At 31.9% G+C, this 19,481-nt stretch overlaps 5 protein-coding genes across 6 annotated transcripts; all 5 read left to right on the top strand.

The window, feature by feature from the left end:
- The first annotated feature begins 271 nt into the window (after positions 1 to 271).
- Positions 272 to 1,526, top strand: LOC148766752 (uncharacterized). The gene has a single exon (XM_088825359.1). The coding sequence runs from the start codon at positions 369 to 371 to the stop codon at positions 1,368 to 1,370; it is 1,002 nt and encodes a 333-aa protein (XP_088681485.1). The 5' UTR covers positions 272 to 368; the 3' UTR covers positions 1,371 to 1,526.
- A 2,406-nt stretch (positions 1,527 to 3,932) lies between these two features.
- LOC105960384 (uncharacterized) lies at positions 3,933 to 12,417 on the top strand. The gene is made up of 7 exons (XM_088825518.1): positions 3,933 to 4,220; positions 5,821 to 6,020; positions 10,283 to 10,453; positions 10,522 to 10,645; positions 10,943 to 11,242; positions 11,320 to 11,424; positions 11,732 to 12,417. The coding sequence occupies exons 1-7, from the start codon at positions 3,933 to 3,935 to the stop codon at positions 12,212 to 12,214; spliced, it is 1,671 nt and encodes a 556-aa protein (XP_088681644.1). The 3' UTR covers positions 12,215 to 12,417.
- On the top strand, positions 6,378 to 10,057 carry LOC148766751 (uncharacterized). The gene is made up of 4 exons (XM_088825499.1): positions 6,378 to 8,677; positions 8,749 to 9,063; positions 9,131 to 9,230; positions 9,329 to 10,057. Exons 1-4 carry the CDS (start codon positions 6,378 to 6,380, stop codon positions 10,055 to 10,057), a joined length of 3,444 nt encoding a protein of 1,147 aa, XP_088681625.1.
- A 1,065-nt stretch (positions 12,418 to 13,482) lies between the features above and the next one.
- LOC105961360 (uncharacterized) lies at positions 13,483 to 13,809 on the top strand. Its single transcript, XM_012985587.2, has one exon. It carries the CDS (start codon positions 13,483 to 13,485, stop codon positions 13,807 to 13,809), a length of 327 nt encoding a protein of 108 aa, XP_012841041.2.
- A 935-nt stretch (positions 13,810 to 14,744) lies between these two features.
- On the top strand, positions 14,745 to 17,162 carry LOC105961390 (uncharacterized). Of its 2 annotated transcripts, none has more exons than XM_012985614.2 (5): positions 14,745 to 15,016; positions 15,365 to 15,449; positions 16,489 to 16,611; positions 16,706 to 16,807; positions 16,884 to 17,162. In XM_012985614.2, the coding sequence occupies exons 1-5, from the start codon at positions 14,919 to 14,921 to the stop codon at positions 16,926 to 16,928; spliced, it is 453 nt and encodes a 150-aa protein (XP_012841068.2). In that variant the 5' UTR covers positions 14,745 to 14,918; the 3' UTR covers positions 16,929 to 17,162. The 2 variants fall into 2 exon arrangements, with proteins under 2 accessions (XP_012841068.2, XP_012841069.2); XM_012985615.2 differs by having other exon boundaries at positions 15,365 to 15,465.
- Positions 17,163 to 19,481: the final 2,319 nt, after the last annotated feature.

Raw genomic sequence — 19,481 nt, 5'->3', positions numbered from 1 at the left:
ACCTAGTGAAATATATAAGTAGTTTTCCACTTTCGAATCACACGTATACGTAGATATATATGGATCTATCTGAACATGGTTAGCTATTATCAGGGTCGGTTCTGATTATAGGCAGCGAGAGAGGCGGTGGGCTCGGGCCCCCGACTTTTAGAAACAAATTAGGGGCCCATAAATAATGTTTTGTACTATTTATATATACTAGTCGTAGTATGAGTACTTTTCCGTCGAAGGAAAAGTCTTTGCTTGAATGATCGATGTAGACACACGGACCATTTCAAACCGATTAGATATTATAAGTAGATTACTCCAATTCATTACTAATTACCCATTTTTGATATTTGTCTATTGCTCTGTATTTTGAAGGTGCAATGGAGTTCTTGAAATCATTTTCTAGTTTCTTGACGATTCTAAATGAATCCATCAAACTCATCCCGAGAAACGGGAAACTCTTTGCATTCGTAGCTCTCTCTTCACTAGCTCTCTCGTCTAGTATCATCGTGTTACTCAGTTACTCGACGCAATATGTGATAATAGATTATACTAATAATATCACGAAAATGTTCATGCCCGATCTCGCTTCTTTCAATGCGACCGATCCAATCTCGATTAAACCCGAAGATGCACTCTTACTCGCCGACAAAATGGATAAGCTTATGAGAGAATACTTCGCTCGTCTTCTCGCAATTCAAATCCCTTTTCTCTTTGCCCTCGTCGTAGTCTCATCCTTCACTTCAATTTCAGCTATTCTAGTATCTTCCGCGTCGTACACCTCGAAGAAATCGTCTCTAAACGAGGTTTTCTCGATAGTCTTGAATATATGGAGAGGGCCTATGGTAACTGTTCTATACGTATCGGCTCTTGCAGTGGGCTATTGTTTATTCGTTATTACGTTGGCCGCCCTTCTATTTGTGTACCCTAGTGTTATAACCTATTGGCTGGCGATTTCGGTTGCGATTCTTGCGGTGTTTTTGTACTTGTACTTGCTCGTTTCGTGGTTCATGGCGGTTGTGGCTTCGGTTCTGGAAGAGGGTTGTTACGGTTTCGAGGCTTTGGTTAGAGGTGAGAATTTGGTCAAGGGGAAGAAGTTTTGTGGTTTATTGATTAATGTTTGTTTTAACGTTGTGGGTTTGATTGTGTTTTGGGGTTGTAAGAAGATGGTGTTCTTAGGTGATAATAAAGGGTTTCCGAGGATGATGTTGTACGGTGTTGTTTCGGTGGGTGTTTCGTGTTTGGGGAAGATATTTGTCGATGTGGCGTATACGGTTTTGTATTTGCAGTGTAAGGTGCAGAACGGTGAGGAGATCGAGTTGCGTCGGAGTGTTCATTACAGTAAACTGCCGACTGTGCAGTTGGATAAGGAGATGGCTTAGCTTTGATGTGTGTGTGTGTGTGTGTGTGTTTTGTAATGAACTTTTGGTTGTGATTAATCCAATAATGGGTCTTGTTTGATATTTAGTTATTGTAATGAACTTTTGGGGTTTGGCTATAATTAAGAAAAGGGAAATTTACAGTTTTCATGCCTCAAATTTGCATTAATATCACATTTGGTTTCTTCATGTTAAAATAAAATATATTTGGTCCCTCGGGTTTCAATAATTTGACATTTTTGGTCATGTCAGTCAATTTACCCTTAGTTCATCAGCTACGGTAATGATGGATACACGTTTGATTCCGTTAGTTTTAATGAAAAGTGACGGAAATGACTGAAGTATTGATTTTTTTGAAATATGAGGGATCAAATTTATTTTTTGTGAACATGAAGGACCAAATATGAAATTGGTGCAACTTTTTTAGAGATGAAAACTGTATTTTTCCCTTAAGAAAATCATTATATCTTTTCTTTTTTGATCTTATTTTGCTGCAGTTTTGAGATTTCATCTATTTTGATTGCAATAATATATCTTGATAAATAAATATTAAAAAAGTGTGGGGGGGCGGGGGGGGGGGATGGGAATTATGCCTACATCACATTACGAAAAAATACTCATTTTTGAATGACTACGATCATTTTTATGTTGAATTTGACATAATAAGGATGATTGTAGTAAGGACCCTCAAATGTTATACTCAGAAATAAGTAATTTGACCGGTCAACGAAATGAAGCTTGAAATCAAATCAAAGTATTCAACTGAAAAAAACCAACGGCCACGATGAAGCAGTCCAGTTTGATGGTCTTCTCAGAAATATCCGGTAGCTACTGTTTCTTTCCCCTTAAAATGGGGTGGAATCATTTTATTAATTGTAGTTTGGTCTTTATTTATTGGCATTTCAATGGTCTTAAAAGTTGAATAAACTGCATCATTAATTCATGGCATATTCAACTTGTTTATGGAGTCAAAGGGGATGTTTGGTTATGTTTTCAATGACAATTTATAGTTTTCAAAATTTCTAATGGAAAAAATAGTTTATTGGTTTTTGTGTAGAAAATGGGAATATGTTTGGATGAAGGGGTATTTTTAGTTCTATGTAGGTGTAGAAATGAGAATATGTTTGGTTGTGTTGAATTTTCTCTACGAAAGTACGTGAAAAAGTAGAATATAATGATTGAGGATGATGATAGTGATGATGATTATTATTATTATTATTATTATTATTATTATTATTATTATTATTATTATTATTATTATTATTATTATTATTATTATTATTATTATTAGTTTTTTCTATTATTATGATTATTATTGTTTATATTCTTATATTATTATAAGTATTATTATTTTATTATTTATTAGTATTATTATTACTACTTCTACAATGAATATTATTTTTAATAACAATATTATTATGATTATTATTATTATTATTATTAATTTTATTATTATTATTATTATTATTATTATTATTATTATTATTATTATTATATTTAAATTTTTTTCAGTATTATTATTTTTGTTATTATTATTATTATTGTTTATATTCTTATATTATTATAATTATTATTATTTTATTATTTATTAGTATTATTATTACTATTACCATTATTACTATTATTACTACTTCTACAATAAATAATAATAATAATAATAATAATAATAATAATAATTATTATTATTATTATTATTATTATTATTATTATTATTATTATTATTATTATCATTATTATTATTATCATTATTATTATTATTATTATTATTATTATTATTATTATTATTATTATTATTATTATTGTTGTTGTTGTTGTTATTATTATTATTATTATTATTATTATTAGAAGAAGAAGAAGAAGAAGAAAGAAAAATTAGGAGGAGAGAGAGTGTAGATATTAATAAGGAGAGAGAAATTTGAGGAGAGATAGTGTAAATATTAATGAGTGATGAATAGAAGGAGAGAGAAATGTGTTGGTGGAATAAAATATATAGGTTACTTAGTAGGTTTTAATAGCTTTGAAAATTGAAAAAAATATGAATAGTGAATTTCCAATAGAAATTTGAGAATGAAAAATGGGATTTTCTGGATAAAATTGTCAAACAAACATAATCTCGGTTTTATGAATAGTATAAAACTGGAAATCCATTTTGGAAATAGAAACAAACATCCCCAAAGCTTTCATAGACTTCATATATATATACACACACACACATATATACAGTTAGTTCCGTAAGGTCTTGTAGATGCTACACCTCGAAAAATACACACAATCACACACATATACACATGGATGCATGTGTGTAAAATATGTATAGGCCTACACACCTGTACAATAGGATGTAGCCCGGCCGAATCTAATATATGTATTAACACCATAAAACTTACTAGATACTATTACAAGCAAAGTGTACTTATCTTTTGAAGTCCACGCCTACGCTTTAATGATCGATATAGACATACATACGAACCATTTCAAACCGAAAGATATATTCGAACCAAGTATTATAAATAGATCACTCCCTTTCGTCACTATTAAGCACACATTTTTTAAATCGTCAGTGCAATGGAAGAATTCTTCAAATCATTTACTAGTTTACTGTCGATCCTAAATGAATCGATCAAACTCCTCCCGAAAAACGGGAAACTCATGGCCTTCATAGCTCTATATTCACTAGCTCTTTCTTCTACTATATTCTTGTTATTCAATTACTCGATGGAATTTGTGATTAATGATAATGCTAATAAGATCCTGAAAAAGTTCATGTCCGATCTCACTTCTTTCAACACGGCTGATCCGAACAATTTTACACCCGAAACTGCAGCCTTCCTTGCCTACAAAATTATTAGCCTTGTGAGAGAACACTACTAGAAAATCGCCGATTAGCGACGGACATTGGCAACGTATAACTGATTCGTTGCTACAATAACGATTTAGCAATAGCATTAGTGCCGGAAGATGAAATCGTCCCTTTGGTGGTGTTACTCTGATTTTAGCGACGAATGTTTGCGACAACTGATAAGTTTGTTTCAAAAGTAATTTTCCAGCAACAAATATAGCGATAGAAAATAGAGTCGTCGCAAGTGTAGGTAAGTAGCAACGAACCCTAGCGACGAATATTAAGTCTATTTCTAAAATAAATTTGTAGCAACATATGTTGCGACGACTATATATTTGTTGCTAGGAAAATTGTGTGGCGACGGATCCGAGCAAGGAATAACAAATTTGTTTCTAATTTTAGCGACAAATTTAGTGACGACTACTATAATCGTCACTTGGGTTTAGAAAAACCAGTTAGTGCTACAGATATTAGCAACGAAAACTATATCCGTGTCTAAGATAAATAATTTGCAAAACTGTAGTGACGGATATTAGCAATGACTAACAAATCCATTTCAAAAATACATTATTATTATTATTATTATTATTATTATTATTATTATTATTATTATTATTATTATTATTATTATTATTATTATTATTATTATTATTATTATTATTATTATTATTATTATTATTATTATTATTATTATTATTATTATTATTATTATTATTATTATTATTATTATTATTATTATTATTATTATTATTATTATTATTATTATTATTATTATTATAATTATTATTATTATTATTATAATTATTATTATTATTATTATTATTATTATTATTATTATTATTATTATTATTATTATTATTATTATTATTATTATTATTATTATTATTATTATTATTATTATTATTATTATTATTATTATTATTATTATTATTATTATTATTATTATTATTATTATTATTATTATTATTATTATTATTATTATTATTATTATTATTATTATTATTATTATTATTATTATTATTATTATTATTATTATTATTATTATTATTATTATTATTATTATTATTATTATTATTATTATTATTATTATTATTATTATTATTATTATTATTATTATTATTATTATTATTATTATTATTATTATTATTATTATTATTATTATTATTATTATTATTATTATTATTATTATTATTATTATTATTATTATTATTATTATTATTATTATTATTATTATTATTATTATTATTATTATTATTATTATTATTATTATTATTATTATTATTATTATTATTATTATTATTATTATTATTATTATTATTATTATTATTATTATTATTATTATTATTATTATTATTATTATTATTATTATTATTATTATTATTATTATTATTATTATTATTATTATTATTATTATTATTATTATTATTATTATTATTATTATTATTATTATTATTAATATATTAAAAGTGATACATGCGTGTATGTATGAATCACTTTTATTTACTTTTCTGCCATTAATAAATTATTGTCCTAATAGGAAAAAGTAATCCCAATTAAAAGAAACATAAAACCCTTTCTAAACAATTTGTGAGAATTACTTTGAGAAATTGAGAGGGCAGGGACGGTTCAACTGCACGTCTCGCAATTGCCACCACCGCGGCGCCACGACTGACCACCACCGCAGCGCCACGAAAGCCACCACCACCTACGCGACGAGCGAATCCCCACGGCCGGCCCGCAACTAGCCGCCACCGCGCACGGTACCACGACCAGCCACCACGAGAAGCCACCGCCACGAACGACGCCTCTCTTGGGTAAGTCTGACTCCCCCCTTTCAATTTTTGTTTGTATTGGAACAATATTGATTAGAAACTACTTTCTATGATTTTTTGATGAACTGAAATTACGATTTTTTGATGAACTGAAATTTTGTGTATGTGAAATATATGGTTCAATTAATTCTTTTACCTATTGATTGTACGAATTTGAGATTGTGTATGTGTAAACTGCTATTGTTTCAATTTAAGGGTGCAAAATGCTAAATGCATGTAATTCGAGGGTGCAAAATGCCAATTACCCAAAAATGGGAAATACATTAAAACAATTCATTTTTTTTTTGTTGTTATTTTCCTTATTAATTAATTCAATCCATATTTTGGATGTAGCTGAACATGAGTTCATTTAGAGATGACCGTATTTGGATGTATAATAGACTTGTATCAAGTCGAAAAGGCTTGACCGAGGAGTTTATTAGGGGTGTTGATGAATTTATTGCTTTTGCACTCTCGCACGATGATTTTGTATCATGTGGCAAGATAAGATGCCCATGTTCAAGGTGTGACAATATGAAATTTCTTGATATAGAAGACGTAAAAATTCATCTATATAAGCATGGTTTCATCCCTAACTATTATAATTGGATATCACACGGGGAGCCATACGCAAATGTTGTTTCCCCGCAGTTTTATACTGAGAATGAAAATGAGGCAAATGTTCACAATACACCACCAAATCCATATCGCACAATGATTCTAGAAGCAGCTGGGCCTAACTACAATTTTGAGTTCGATGGAAATAATTATGAAAGAGATGAGGCAGAGCTTCCTAATAGTGACGCTAACCAATTTTATGAATTGCTCAAGGCTACAGAAGAGCCACTGTATGAGGGGTGTAAATCACATACTCCGCTATCGGTGATGTCTAGGTTGTTGAACATTAAATCTGAGTTTAATATGAGCGAGTCATGCTTTAATCGAATATTACAATTGGTGAAAGAGCTTTTACCTGACAACACTAAGTTACCTAACGACTTTTACAAGACTAAACAAATGGTTAGAAAACTTGGTTTAGGGTATCAGAAGATAGACGTGTGTCCAAATGAATGTGTTCTATATTATGAAGAAAACCAAGATTTGAAGGTTTGTCCTATTTGTGGTCACTCCCGGTATAAACCGAAAAGAAAGGGAGAAGCAAAGCAAAAAGACATTCCTCATAAGGTATTACGATACTTTCCTCTCACATCAAGGCTTCAAAGATTATTCATGTCCTCAAAAACATCAGAACATATGACATGGCATAAAGAAAGTCGTCGAGAAAACGAGACCATGAGCCATCCATGCGATGGGGAGGCATGGAAACATTTTGATAAATCTTATCCATCCTTCGCTATTGAGCCTCGTAATGTTCGATTAGCTCTTTCATCTGATGGGTTTAGTCCATATGGACAAAAAAGCCATCCATATTCTTGTTGGCCGGTAATTATAACACCATATAATCTACCTCCTGGAATGTGTATGACAACCCCTTATATGTTCTTAACTCTTGTTATTCCTGGTCCGAAGAGTCCCGGTAAGAAAATAGATCTATATTTGCAGCCTCTCATAAATGAGTTGAATGATTTGTGGAGTGTGGGTATAGAAACTTATGATGCATATAGAAAACAAAATTTTCAAATGAGGGTTGCACTTATGTGGACTATTAGTGATTTTCCAGCATATGGAATGTTATCGGGATGGAGTACACATGGTGTTTTGTCGTGTCCTATATGTATGGGTCGTAGCAAAGCTTTTTATTTAAAAGAAGGCAAAAAACCAACATATTTTGATTGCCATCGTCAATTTCTACCCGAGAATCATTCTTTTCGAAGGGATAAAAAATCTTTCCGTAAAGGAATGATCGAGAAGTCTACGGCACCGGCAAGGTTGTCCAGTGAAGAAGTATTGGCAAAGGTATGTAATTTACCATCGATTATGGAGAATGTTGGAAATAGTAAGATCTCAGGGTTTGGCGAGCACCATAATTGGACAAAACGTTCTATATTTTGGGAATTGCCTTATTGGCGTACGCATCTCATTAGACACAATCTCGATGTGATGCATATTGAAAAGAATGTCTTTGATAATGTCTTTAATACTGTGATGGATTTCAAGGACAAGACCAAGGACAACTTGAAAGCTAGAAAGGACTTGAAAATCTTATGTAATCGTCCGGATCTAGAACTGAGGGAACAAAATGGGAAACTTTTTGTACCCAAAGCAGTTTACTCATTGTCAAAGGATCAAAAAAAGCTGGTATGTGAATGGGTTAAAAATATTAGACTACCCGATGGATATGCCTCAAATCTAGCGAAATGTGTGGACATGAAAGATTACAAAATATCTGGATTGAAAAGTCACGATTGTCATGTTTGGATGGAGAGATTACTGCCAATTGCATTTAGAGATTTATTGCCTGAGTCTGTGTGGAATGCGCTAACAGAGTTGAGTCTATTTTTCAAAGGATTGTGCTCAACCGTGTTGAAAGTTCAGAATATACGAACACTAGAAGAGAGCATAGTGTTGACAATATGCAAGTTAGAAAAAATATTCCCTCCTGGTTTCTTTGACTCGATGGAACATTTACCCATCCATCTGCCTTACGAAGCTAGAGTTGGTGGTCCCGTGCAGTACCGTTGGATGTATCCATTTGAACGGTAATAATTTAACTATTAAATTTTATAAAATTTATATTTTGTACACCAATATATAATATTAATTATTATAGGTATTTGCACCATCTAAAGAAGAAAGTAAACAATAAAGCTTCCGTGGAGGGTTCCATATGTGAATCGTATCTTATTGAAGAAACCTCTTCCTTTTGTTCTCATTATTTTGAGCCTCATATTCAAACGAAACTAACCACTGTCAGTCGTCATGATGATGGAGGTGAGGTTGATGTTCCTGATGGATGTTTGTCTATCTTCACTCACCCGGGTCGTCCGTCTGGGTTGGAGGTTATACGATACTTGACAGATGAAGAATTGAATGCTGCCACAATTTATGTTCTATTGAATTGTGCCGAGATTCAACCTTTCTTGGAGTAAGTCTAATTGATTAATTAAATAAATTACATTGAGGGTATTCTAATTAAAATTTCTTCCCGACAGTATCTTCGAAGATGAATTGACTGTTAGATCGCCTCATTTGTCGGCAAAAGAAATAGAGGATCAAATTAACAATGAGTTTTCAACATGGCTGAACTCATACGTAATGTCTCTTATAACTTTAAAATTAAGTGATCATATCTTGTGTATAGTACTTGATAATCAATTATATTCAAATTTTATTTTATGGTATTTAAATAGGTTTTTCGTGATTGTAATGAGTCAATTGACAGTCGAGTAAAAGATTTGGCTCTTGGTCCCTCTAGAGAAGTTCACACATGGCCTCAATACAATGTAAATGGCTACAAGTTCCACACGACAACATATGGTTCTAATAAGAGAACCATGAACAGTGGTGTTTGCATAAAGGGTACAAGTTATGCAGAGCTTGAAAGTGACTATTATGGCACACTGATCGAGGTCATAGAATTAGAATATTCTAATTCTACAATCAAAAGAACGAGGGTAGTATTGTTCAAGTGCGACTGGTTTGATCCGACTATAGAACGAGGCTGGAGAATACATAATCGATATGGCCTAGTTGATATTAACTTTAAACGGAAGTTCATAAAATATGAACCATTTATCTTGGCTTCTCAAGCTCAACAAGTCTACTTTGCAGAATACCCTAGTAAGCGAAGGGATAGAGTAGATTGGAGAGCTATATGTAAAATAAAATCTAGAAGCGTTATTGATTTGCCGGACTTGCCTTACCAAGAAGATGAAATATGTATGCCAATTGAACCAACAATAAATGATGATCCTCATTCACTTAGTGTTGGCGCTGAAGGAGAAGAGCATGTAATTTTAAATCATGAAATGGATAGGGACAACACTGATGAGCTATATGAGTCAGAATTTGAATCTCAAACTGAGGATAGTGAAGAAAATGAAGATTGTGCAGAAGATGACGACACTGAAGATGAATGAATGAGATTTGTTTTTCTTATATTATATTTTCTGCTTTTGATTACCTGTAGACGCTTATGAATTGATTTTATTTATTGAGTTTGGCCTAAATATTTGATATGTTTTTTATTTAGTACTTTATTATTTTATGAGCTTAGATTATGACATGTTTCACAAATCCATATGCCTGAACACTTTATGTTTTTCCTTTTATTTGTTTGTTTGTTTGTTTGTTTGTTTTTTTAGAAAAATTCCACGAGGAGGAGGTGTTAGACGAGCGAGCCGTGAGAGTTCATCACAAGCACAACCACAAACACCTCTATCAGAGCAAGGGGAAGTTGGAGATTCACAATCAAGTCTTGCATCACAACAAAGAATCTCGAGCAACCGAATATTGCTGAAAGTGGATAGAGACGGGTAAATTTATTTAAATATTTGAAACATATATTATTGTGTAAGAATATTAATTATAGTTTATTGAACAGTTTTAATCCTTCGAATGCTTCGAGAAATTTGGTTACAATATTCAAGAAATCATTTAGCGGTCCCTGGCCTACATGGAGCAGTGTTCCAAATCATGTCAGAGATCGTTGGTTTGGAGAATTTCAGGTATTATATTTTGAATAACTAATAATTATTTATTTATTTATTTCTTTATTTCTTTGTAATGGATTAATGCAATCTCCTGTTTGTTTCTTCTATGAATAGTATAATTAATTATTTGATGTCTTTTGTTTACTTTTTTGCTATACGTAAGCTGGTAGAAATTTAGAGTCTGGTAGAAAAATGTTTTCAACTTTATTAATCTGCACTCGCATGGATTGATTAAGTTACTTTCTCAATTATTTAGCTCATTTTTTAATTTGTATGGTTTGCTAAAGTATTATTTTTATTGAATATTTACAGAAGATGTATAATTGGGCAGAGGATGATCGTTTGACAGTAAGAAGACATTTTGAACGTAAAGGAAGTACCAGCTTGAGCAATTCTTTGAACAAAGCTAAAAAGCGATATAACGAGACAAAAATAATACCCAACTGGATCAATCGGAATCATTGGCAGGAACTGATGGCTTATTGGAATACCGACAAATTTATAAATAAATCTGAAATTAATTCCAATAATAGAAAATCAAGTATAAATGATCAAGGCACATCTTTGCACACAGGAGGATCAATTCCTATTTCGGAATATAAAAGAAGATATGTAAGTATTAATTTTGTACTTTATTCTTGATAATTGAATTGTTTAATCTCCAATTTACTATTTGCTCGTTTCTTTAGGTTAAAGAGAAAGGGAGAGAGCCTACTGCCTCAGAGTTATTTTTGATGACTCATAAGACAAAAGGAAACAATGATTGGGTTGATCGTAAATCAAAGTGTGTATGGGTATGATTCTTATTTTATATTTTATTTCAATCACATAATGTTTAACGACTGCTGTTAAAATCCGTTTTACATTTAGAAGGACTGGTGTTTAGTATTCTTCTTTAGTTGCTTGAATATGCTCCTTTGAACTGTACTGATAATGCAGTAATGAATGATAATGCAGTAATGAACTGCTTGAATATGTTCTTTTGAGGTATTGATTTTTAGCGAAATATATATGATTCTTCTAATTGAAATACATTTGATGTTGCTAATTTTCTATTACTCTATTTTTTGGATTTATTTATTATCAATTTTATCGTATCAGGATAAATTCTCGACAATCATCAAGCGAAGGCGTTTAGATAACGATGCCGATGGAGAAGGAAATGAGGATACAACAATAAACGATGACGAGGAAGAAGAAGATGCTAATGGAGATGAGGCCTTCATGGAAATGGTGCATTCTCTACCTAAAGAAGTTGTTGATAATGCTTGGCTCGAGGCAACTGGAGGACCAATTAAAGGAAGAGTTTATGGTCTCGGATCAGAGTCTGCTAATGTTTTACATAATGTTAACTTTATTTCTAATGCTTCAACGAGTTCTTCATCAACACCACCAGCGTCTTCTCAAAACATGGTTGACAGTCCTACTTTCGAAGAAGTTGTTAATCGATTGGTGGAACAAAAGATTGCAGATATGCGTGCATCTTTTGAAGAGCAACTACAAGCCGGTATCCAAGCTGCCATTCAGGCCGTGCACCAAAGTGAACCAAGAGGATCTACTAGAGATACACGGTCAGCAACATAGTTATAGGATAAGATTAAAATTAATATTTTTAGAGAAAGTTATTTTTTTCTAGAACCTGATGTTGCACATTATATTGATATTGTTTAGCTTAAAATATTTTTTGATGACTAGTTTTCAGTCTTGCACTTTAGTATTGTATCAAATGTTCATTTTATGAGCATATTTGGATGTTTTGTTTTTGGTTTTAAAATATTTTTTGATAACTATAGTTTTCAGTCTTTCACTTTAGTATTGTATCAAATGTTTATTTTATGAACATATTTGGATGTTTTGTTTTTGGTAAATTAAATATCTGCACAGGTTTTAATAATTGGTAAAATGATTTGGCTACAGCTTTAGCAGCGAAAATTTCTAATAATGGTTGTGTAAAGTCACTTTTGGCGATGAAATTAGAAATGAAATTTGTGACGGATTTTATGTATTTCGTGATAGAATATTGCAATGGACTTAGCTATAGATTAACGACGGATTATTTGCAACGTCCGTAGCTACGGATTTGGCAACAACACATTTTCGACGCACTTAGCAACATAATTAGCTACGGATATTAGAAACGGACAAATTTAACATTAGTGATGGATGTGTTCGTTGCTAGTATAGCGACATATTTTGGCGACGAACGATATTCATTTCTACCATAGCAACGATAATTAGCGATAACTTTAGCCACAGCCATTAGCAACATACATGTTTTGTATTAGCGACGGACTAGTCCGAGACAACCGTAGCGACGGAGTGTAGCAACGATCATTATCTGTTGCCACGTGTAGCGACGGCATTTCATCAAGTCGCAGCTAAAATTTAGCGACGCGGCTTTTTTCTACAGAATTGGCAACGCATGGCATCTGTCGCTAATCACAAATTAGCGACGGATTTATATTGTTTAGCGATGGATGGTGCCGTAGCTAATAGGCGATTTTCTAGTAGTGGAATATTCCGCTCTTATATTCGCAGTTCAAATTCCTTTTCTTTTCGTCCTTTTCATAATCTTCTTCTTCTCTTCCATCTCAACCATTCTAGTATCTTCCATTTCGTATAGCTCCAAGAAATCGTCTCTAAACGAAGTTTTCTCGATAATCTTGAGTATATGGAAAGGGCCTATGGTAACTGTTCTATACGTATCGGCTCTTGCAACGGACTACGCTTTATTTGTTTTTACGTGGGCCGCCCCTCTATTATTGTATCCTAGTATTATAACCTATTGTTTGGCAACTTTGGTCGCGGTTTTTGCGTTATTTTTGTACTCGTACTTGTTTGTTTCTTGGGCAATGGCGATCGTGGTTTCGGTTTTGGAAGAGGGTTGCATTGGTTTGGAGGCTTTGGGGAGAGGTGAAAAATTGGTTAGTGGGAAGAAGTTGGATGGTTTCTTGATTAATGTTGGTTTTAATGTTGTGTGTTCGATTGTTTTTTTGGGTTGTAATAAGATGGTTTTTGTGGTGGGTGTTTCTTGTTTGGGGAAGATTTTAACGGATGTCGTGTATACGGTTTTGTACTTGCGGTGTAGAGTCGAGAATGGTGAGGAGATCGAGTTGCGTCGGGGTGTTGATTACAGTAAACTGCCGACTAATGCACAGTTGGGCAATGAGATGGCTTAGATTTGAAGTGTGTTTTTGTGTTTGGTTTGTTCTTGCTTCTGCGCATAGTGTAAGGTCTCGTTTGGTTTGTAGGATGAGTAATTGGTTGCCGGAATAATTTTTATCAAAGTATTTTTTGGGTCAACCAAATGAATCTTCAAATCAAATCAAAGTACTCAACAGAAACAACCAACGGTTATGATCAAAGGGTACAAAGAGCTGCCATCCAGTTTCATGGTGAGTCTACAGGATAGAATCACAAAAGGATTTATTGCATTTAGTACCCTCATGTTATATTAAATTACTAACAAAAACCCTTCGTGTTATGAGTATTAGCAAAATTTCCCTTTATAATGTTTGTTTGCCACACAACTCCTTAGTGGAGTGCGTTTTTACTTTTAGAGGTAGTTTGCTAAAACAAAGGGTAAATGTAAATTATATATACACCCCTAATTTATGCTAAAATAACTTTTAGGTCCCTATGGTATCAATAATTACAATCAATCCCTGAAATATTGTTAAAAATCATAACAGAATAATGCATTGGATAAGTTATCCGTTAGGGTTCTGACGAACTATTAGTTGCAGACAGTGGTGGAGAGAACATAGAGCTAGGAGATGACATGGTTCTCCTAACATTTCTTAAATCCTTATCATTTTATATAAGATTTATAAATTTTCGTCTATGGTAGCATTAATGTTCCCGCGAGAAACAAATAAACTGCATATCGGTCCCCAGGATATTAACTCTTGGCTCCAGTAATTGTTTTAGGCGTGTGGTTGTAATTACCAACACCACAAGGACATTAAAGTTATTTTAATATAAATCAGGGGTGTAGGTGTAATTTACGCCAAAAAAAAAAATCACAGTGGGGTTTTTGTTAATAAAACATCATGGAGAGTTTTTTTAGTAATTAAGGAAAATAAAGGGGTGCGGAATGCAATAAACTTAAACCCAAAATCAATGGCGCAGGACACCCAACTGTTTAGTGGACGAGAAAACTCCATCATCGCAAATCCTTTCCGCCATTGAAGAACCACTATAAACTCTTCACACACACACACACTGACACAGAGAGAGATAGAGAGAGAGAGGAGAGAGAGAAGATCTTGAAAAATAGTGAAGAAAAATGTTGTCTTCTTTGACACTGCCCATTGTGAATGGGGGCGCCCTTTTGCCTTCACGACAATCGCACTCCTCTAATTTCAATTCTCCTGCCGGATTCAAGTAAGTTCTCGAAAGCCCTAATTAGCTTTGTTCTGAATTTGTTCTTTTTTGCTTGAATTGGGAAATTAGGTTTTCATTTTTCAGATTGGGGAAATTTTATATATGTCCGAAATTGACCGTTGTAGCATATGGCAGTATATGATGTTGTAATTTTAGCCAAATTAGTGTTCAATTCCTCTTTATTCATGTTTATGATGATTAATTGACATGTGAATTTTAGTTTCCAAATTGCATTGTGCTGAAGATATTAATCACTAATTAGGCTTGAAATTTATCTTTCTTTCTTTTTTCGTTTATTTATCCGAAATATATTTCTCACAGTATTTAGCGGCTACCTCAATTTTCCAGGTGGGGATTGCAACGAGAGCGAGAATCGAGATTATTTCCTCGAAGAACAAGGAATCAAGAAATCAGAGTATTGGCAAATCCAAATGTATGCACCACACAAGGCATGTATATATTGGTTTGAACCTGTTTTTTTAAGTATGTGATTAGTAGTGATGCAAACAAGCGTATGTGTTCGTCTCACTATTAGGCTCGATTTCTTGATTATAGGCTATTTGCTATCGTAGACCAAACCTAACGACTTTTCATTTACAAACGAGTCCCTGAAGTTGCAATATATTACCACATCTCTCCCTCATTTTTCTCCTATATGTGATTAGTTGCGATGCAAACAAGAGTGTTCGTCTCACAATTAGGCTCGATTTCTTGAATATAGGCTATAAATTGCTATTGTTTACCAAACTTAACGACTTTTCATTTACGAACGAGTCCTCGAAGTTGCAACTTATTTCCATATCAGTCCCTCATCTTTCTTCTCCATTTTGCCCACACCTCTTCAACCCCACAATCTTCGATCGTTCGAGATTCGGTGATGATATGTTGGACCTAATTCCTTGCACAACGTCCTTGTGATCTTACTAATTATATGGTGTTATAAATATATTAACGCATCTTAGATTAATATGCCTGTATATTGTAGTAGGTCAATTGACATAAACGACTCACTGTCACAAAGCTCGGAAATGGTTGGCTAATTCATAGTCTCGTTTGTACGATTTAAAGCTCTTTCTGAGCCCATTTTCATTTTTATAATCTCTCTATGACAATTGTTTTCCCTTATATTTCGTGTGGACATAATGCTCGTTTCTGGTATTATTTTTAATTTTCTCGAGCATTATTCAACGTTGCCTGTTGTTTTTTGTTTTGGTGTCAATTGTTTAATTATTCCACTAAATATTAAGAAATTATCCAATGAAGGTCTGATTGACTGATAGTGTTGCCACTATTTGAGGGTTATTATTGTCTTTTTCGGTTATGTGCATGAAATTAACGGCTGGGCTTTTTAGTTACTTAAGGAGCAGAATAACTCACATCTCGGGTTAAGTCTATGCAAGTATGTTTAATCGTTGCACTTTTCAGATGAAGTAAAGGCATCTTTTTATTCGGGTGTTAAATTATACATACAGGCATCTTCTCCATCTCCGGAAAAACGAAAGCCGAAGAAAGAAGTAGTTATGGTTGATCCCGTGGAAGCTAAGAGATTAGCAGCAAAACAGATGGAATTAATTAAAGCTAAAGAAAAATTCATAGTAAGTTACCATCAATATTAAAACCTCGTAATTTTTTGAACGATGCTTATTGAGCAATCTAATTTTTTTTAATTATTTTTTTTTAAATTCCAAGAAACGACGTCAAATTGAAGCAATCAACGGTGCATGGGCCATGATTGGTCTTACAGCAGGATTAGTCATTGAAGGTCAAACAGGAGACAGCATTTTAGCTCAGGTATTTTTCTGGGTAAAAAATATTTAATATTTTTCGGTATAATGTTTCTTTTTTTATAATTATTTTCGATTTACAGTTGGCTGGGTATGCGGCTGCTTTCCTTGGTTTCTTTGTGAGATAGGCATTTCGAGATTATAAACGGGCTCGTACATTAGCCCGACGAATGACGATTATTGGAATTATTCGATGTTCCATCATTTTGCTCTGAATCACATGTGTAATGCGATTCTTACGTTTCTTGGAATCGAGTAATTTGTGGGTTTTTCGATAGTGATTTTTTGTTTCGTAAAACGGATAAAATACTAAAGCAGAACATTTTGTTGGTCTGTTAAAAGGATGTTATCATCTTTGCTTTCTTCTTTTGATCCATTACAACTTTTCTTTTCGGTTCTTTCGGCACTACTTTTATCCTTGACGAAACGAGATACATTACGTGGGAATCGGGGTTAACTTTATTTATCAGAATGTGAAAAAAACAACTTACTAGGCCTAGTTCTTAACATTATTAACTATCAAGGGTGGAAATTGAAATTGAGTTTTTCTAATTCCGTAGATTCTGATCCGCAATTTTAATTTTGGATTAGTCTCTTATTGATTTCTGAGATTTGTTTGATTCAAATTAAAATTGATGTAGCATGTTCCAATTTTTTAAATTAATCTTCAGAAATAACAACTATTTGATTGTTTTTCCTAATATATATTAAAATCAATATTATATATTATAGAATGAAGAATTCGTACCATATTCTTAATCTTATCTCACCAAATTGGATAAAATCTTGTCACGTAACTTATCCATTTCAAGATTAAAATAAGATTCTGATTTCTTAAAATTGCATGTATGGTACGGCACTACTAACTAGAGTATATCCGTTTTGCTTCCATTAATAAACTATAGAAGTTGTTTGCTTTATTTGTTCCAATTCCAATTTCAATTACAACATTGACCAATTTTGACATTGTCCCTTCCTCTCTCATAAAAGTTAATTATTTATGCCTCCAAAAAGGAATAATTCACATAATCTATACATCTGAAAAATCTTTCAAAAGAATAGACTTTTTGGTCTACTTGATAAAACTAGAAGGGTGTTCGGCTAAGCTTATAACCTGTTAAAAATAGTTTATACGATTTTTAAAAATTTATAAGTTCTTTCGAAGTATTTGGTACTTTTTAAAAAAAAAAAATCTTAATTTAAAATTTTATAATGAGTAAAACTAATCTATAAGCACATTCTCCAAACACTTTAAAAATTAATTTCAAAAAATAAAGCTTAATAATTCATCAGCTCCTAAAATAACTTATCATTATCAATTGTTTAAAATAAATTTAACCAAATGAACTTTAGGTTTATTTCGTATAACAATATTAGGCCGGACCCATGATCTCTTTATTAATCTTCAAAAAACAATTCAACAATTATTCCTAAAAAAATTCAAATAAATAAATATTTATACATCTAATTAAAAGAACATAAACAGTTTCAACTTTTAATTAATATAATAACACAATTTTTATAGATTTTAATTACAAAATATGCATTATTCTTTTACAAGAGGGCCCAAACACACAAATATATAAAATTAAAGGGTTTCTAATGAACTATAAAATATCTTGGGGGCACTAGCAATATGTGAAGTATTTCCCACAGAATTGAAAGCGTGTCCTTTCTTATATCGCAATTTACAAAAAGATACTCCATCTTTGTGGGGACAAAAGTCGCTATTTAGTGATCACGATTTATGACCAATCCAGTTAGTCCAACCACGTTTGCTTGTGCGACCATTAAACGACAATATTTCGTTATCCTTATAAAGTGAAACTGATTGTGATATTTCGTATAATCTCTAAAAATTAATAATTTCGTTTTAAATAATAATTTCTTTCGGTGCCGACTTTTTCAGTGAAAATGTACAAAATTATTAATGTGATAATTAATATTTTGTTGAATTAATAAAATTTTGTTAGTTGAACTACATTAATTTGCAGAGGTTTAATTATATTTGTTGTAGTCAGTCCAAAATTGAATTGGTCCAATCTGTATGTATAAATTTGTATCTTAGATATTATCAAATAATATTAATTTTTTTTATAAATCAAATGAAATGTTCACTTTCGCAAAATTCGTATTTAAAATTTAACATTAAGAGCCGAAGAGAAATAGAGGGGTGGAAAATATATGATTCGACCCCACATTATAATTAAATTACAATACTTAAATATATAGCAGTGGTTAGTAAGATGTTTGGTTGGTTATAAAATTCGTAATTACCCCAAATTAACTTTGAAATTTGAAGTCCCTTAGTTAAATATTATCTTTTCATTAAATTAGTAGGGTCCTTTAATTTTATTGACTAAGAAAAAAAAAATCCTTAAAACTATACTTTAATTTTGTTAAGAATAATATACGATAAACATAATATAAATATATAATCTGAAATGCTAAATCTCACACTAATTTTACCAAATCATGCACATAATTAAAAATATTTCTCTCTCTAAAATCTTCTTTTCCCCTTCCCCATCCTTCTTTTTCTCTATTTTTTTCACAAAATCACACACTAAAAACATCCTTAGCGTTCCAAGTTCGAATTTGACAAAAATCTTCACATGTTCAAACTAAAATAAAATTGGAATTTGAGGAAAAAAATCGAATTCATATGAATAATTAAAAAT

Source organism: Erythranthe guttata, chromosome 11 (assembly GCF_056151865.1).
Source record: "Erythranthe guttata isolate IM_541 chromosome 11, IM_541, whole genome shotgun sequence".
Taxonomy (NCBI): domain Eukaryota; kingdom Viridiplantae; phylum Streptophyta; class Magnoliopsida; order Lamiales; family Phrymaceae; genus Erythranthe; species Erythranthe guttata.
Note: the sequence above shows the minus strand (reverse complement) of the source record. Positions and strands in the feature narration are given on the sequence as shown.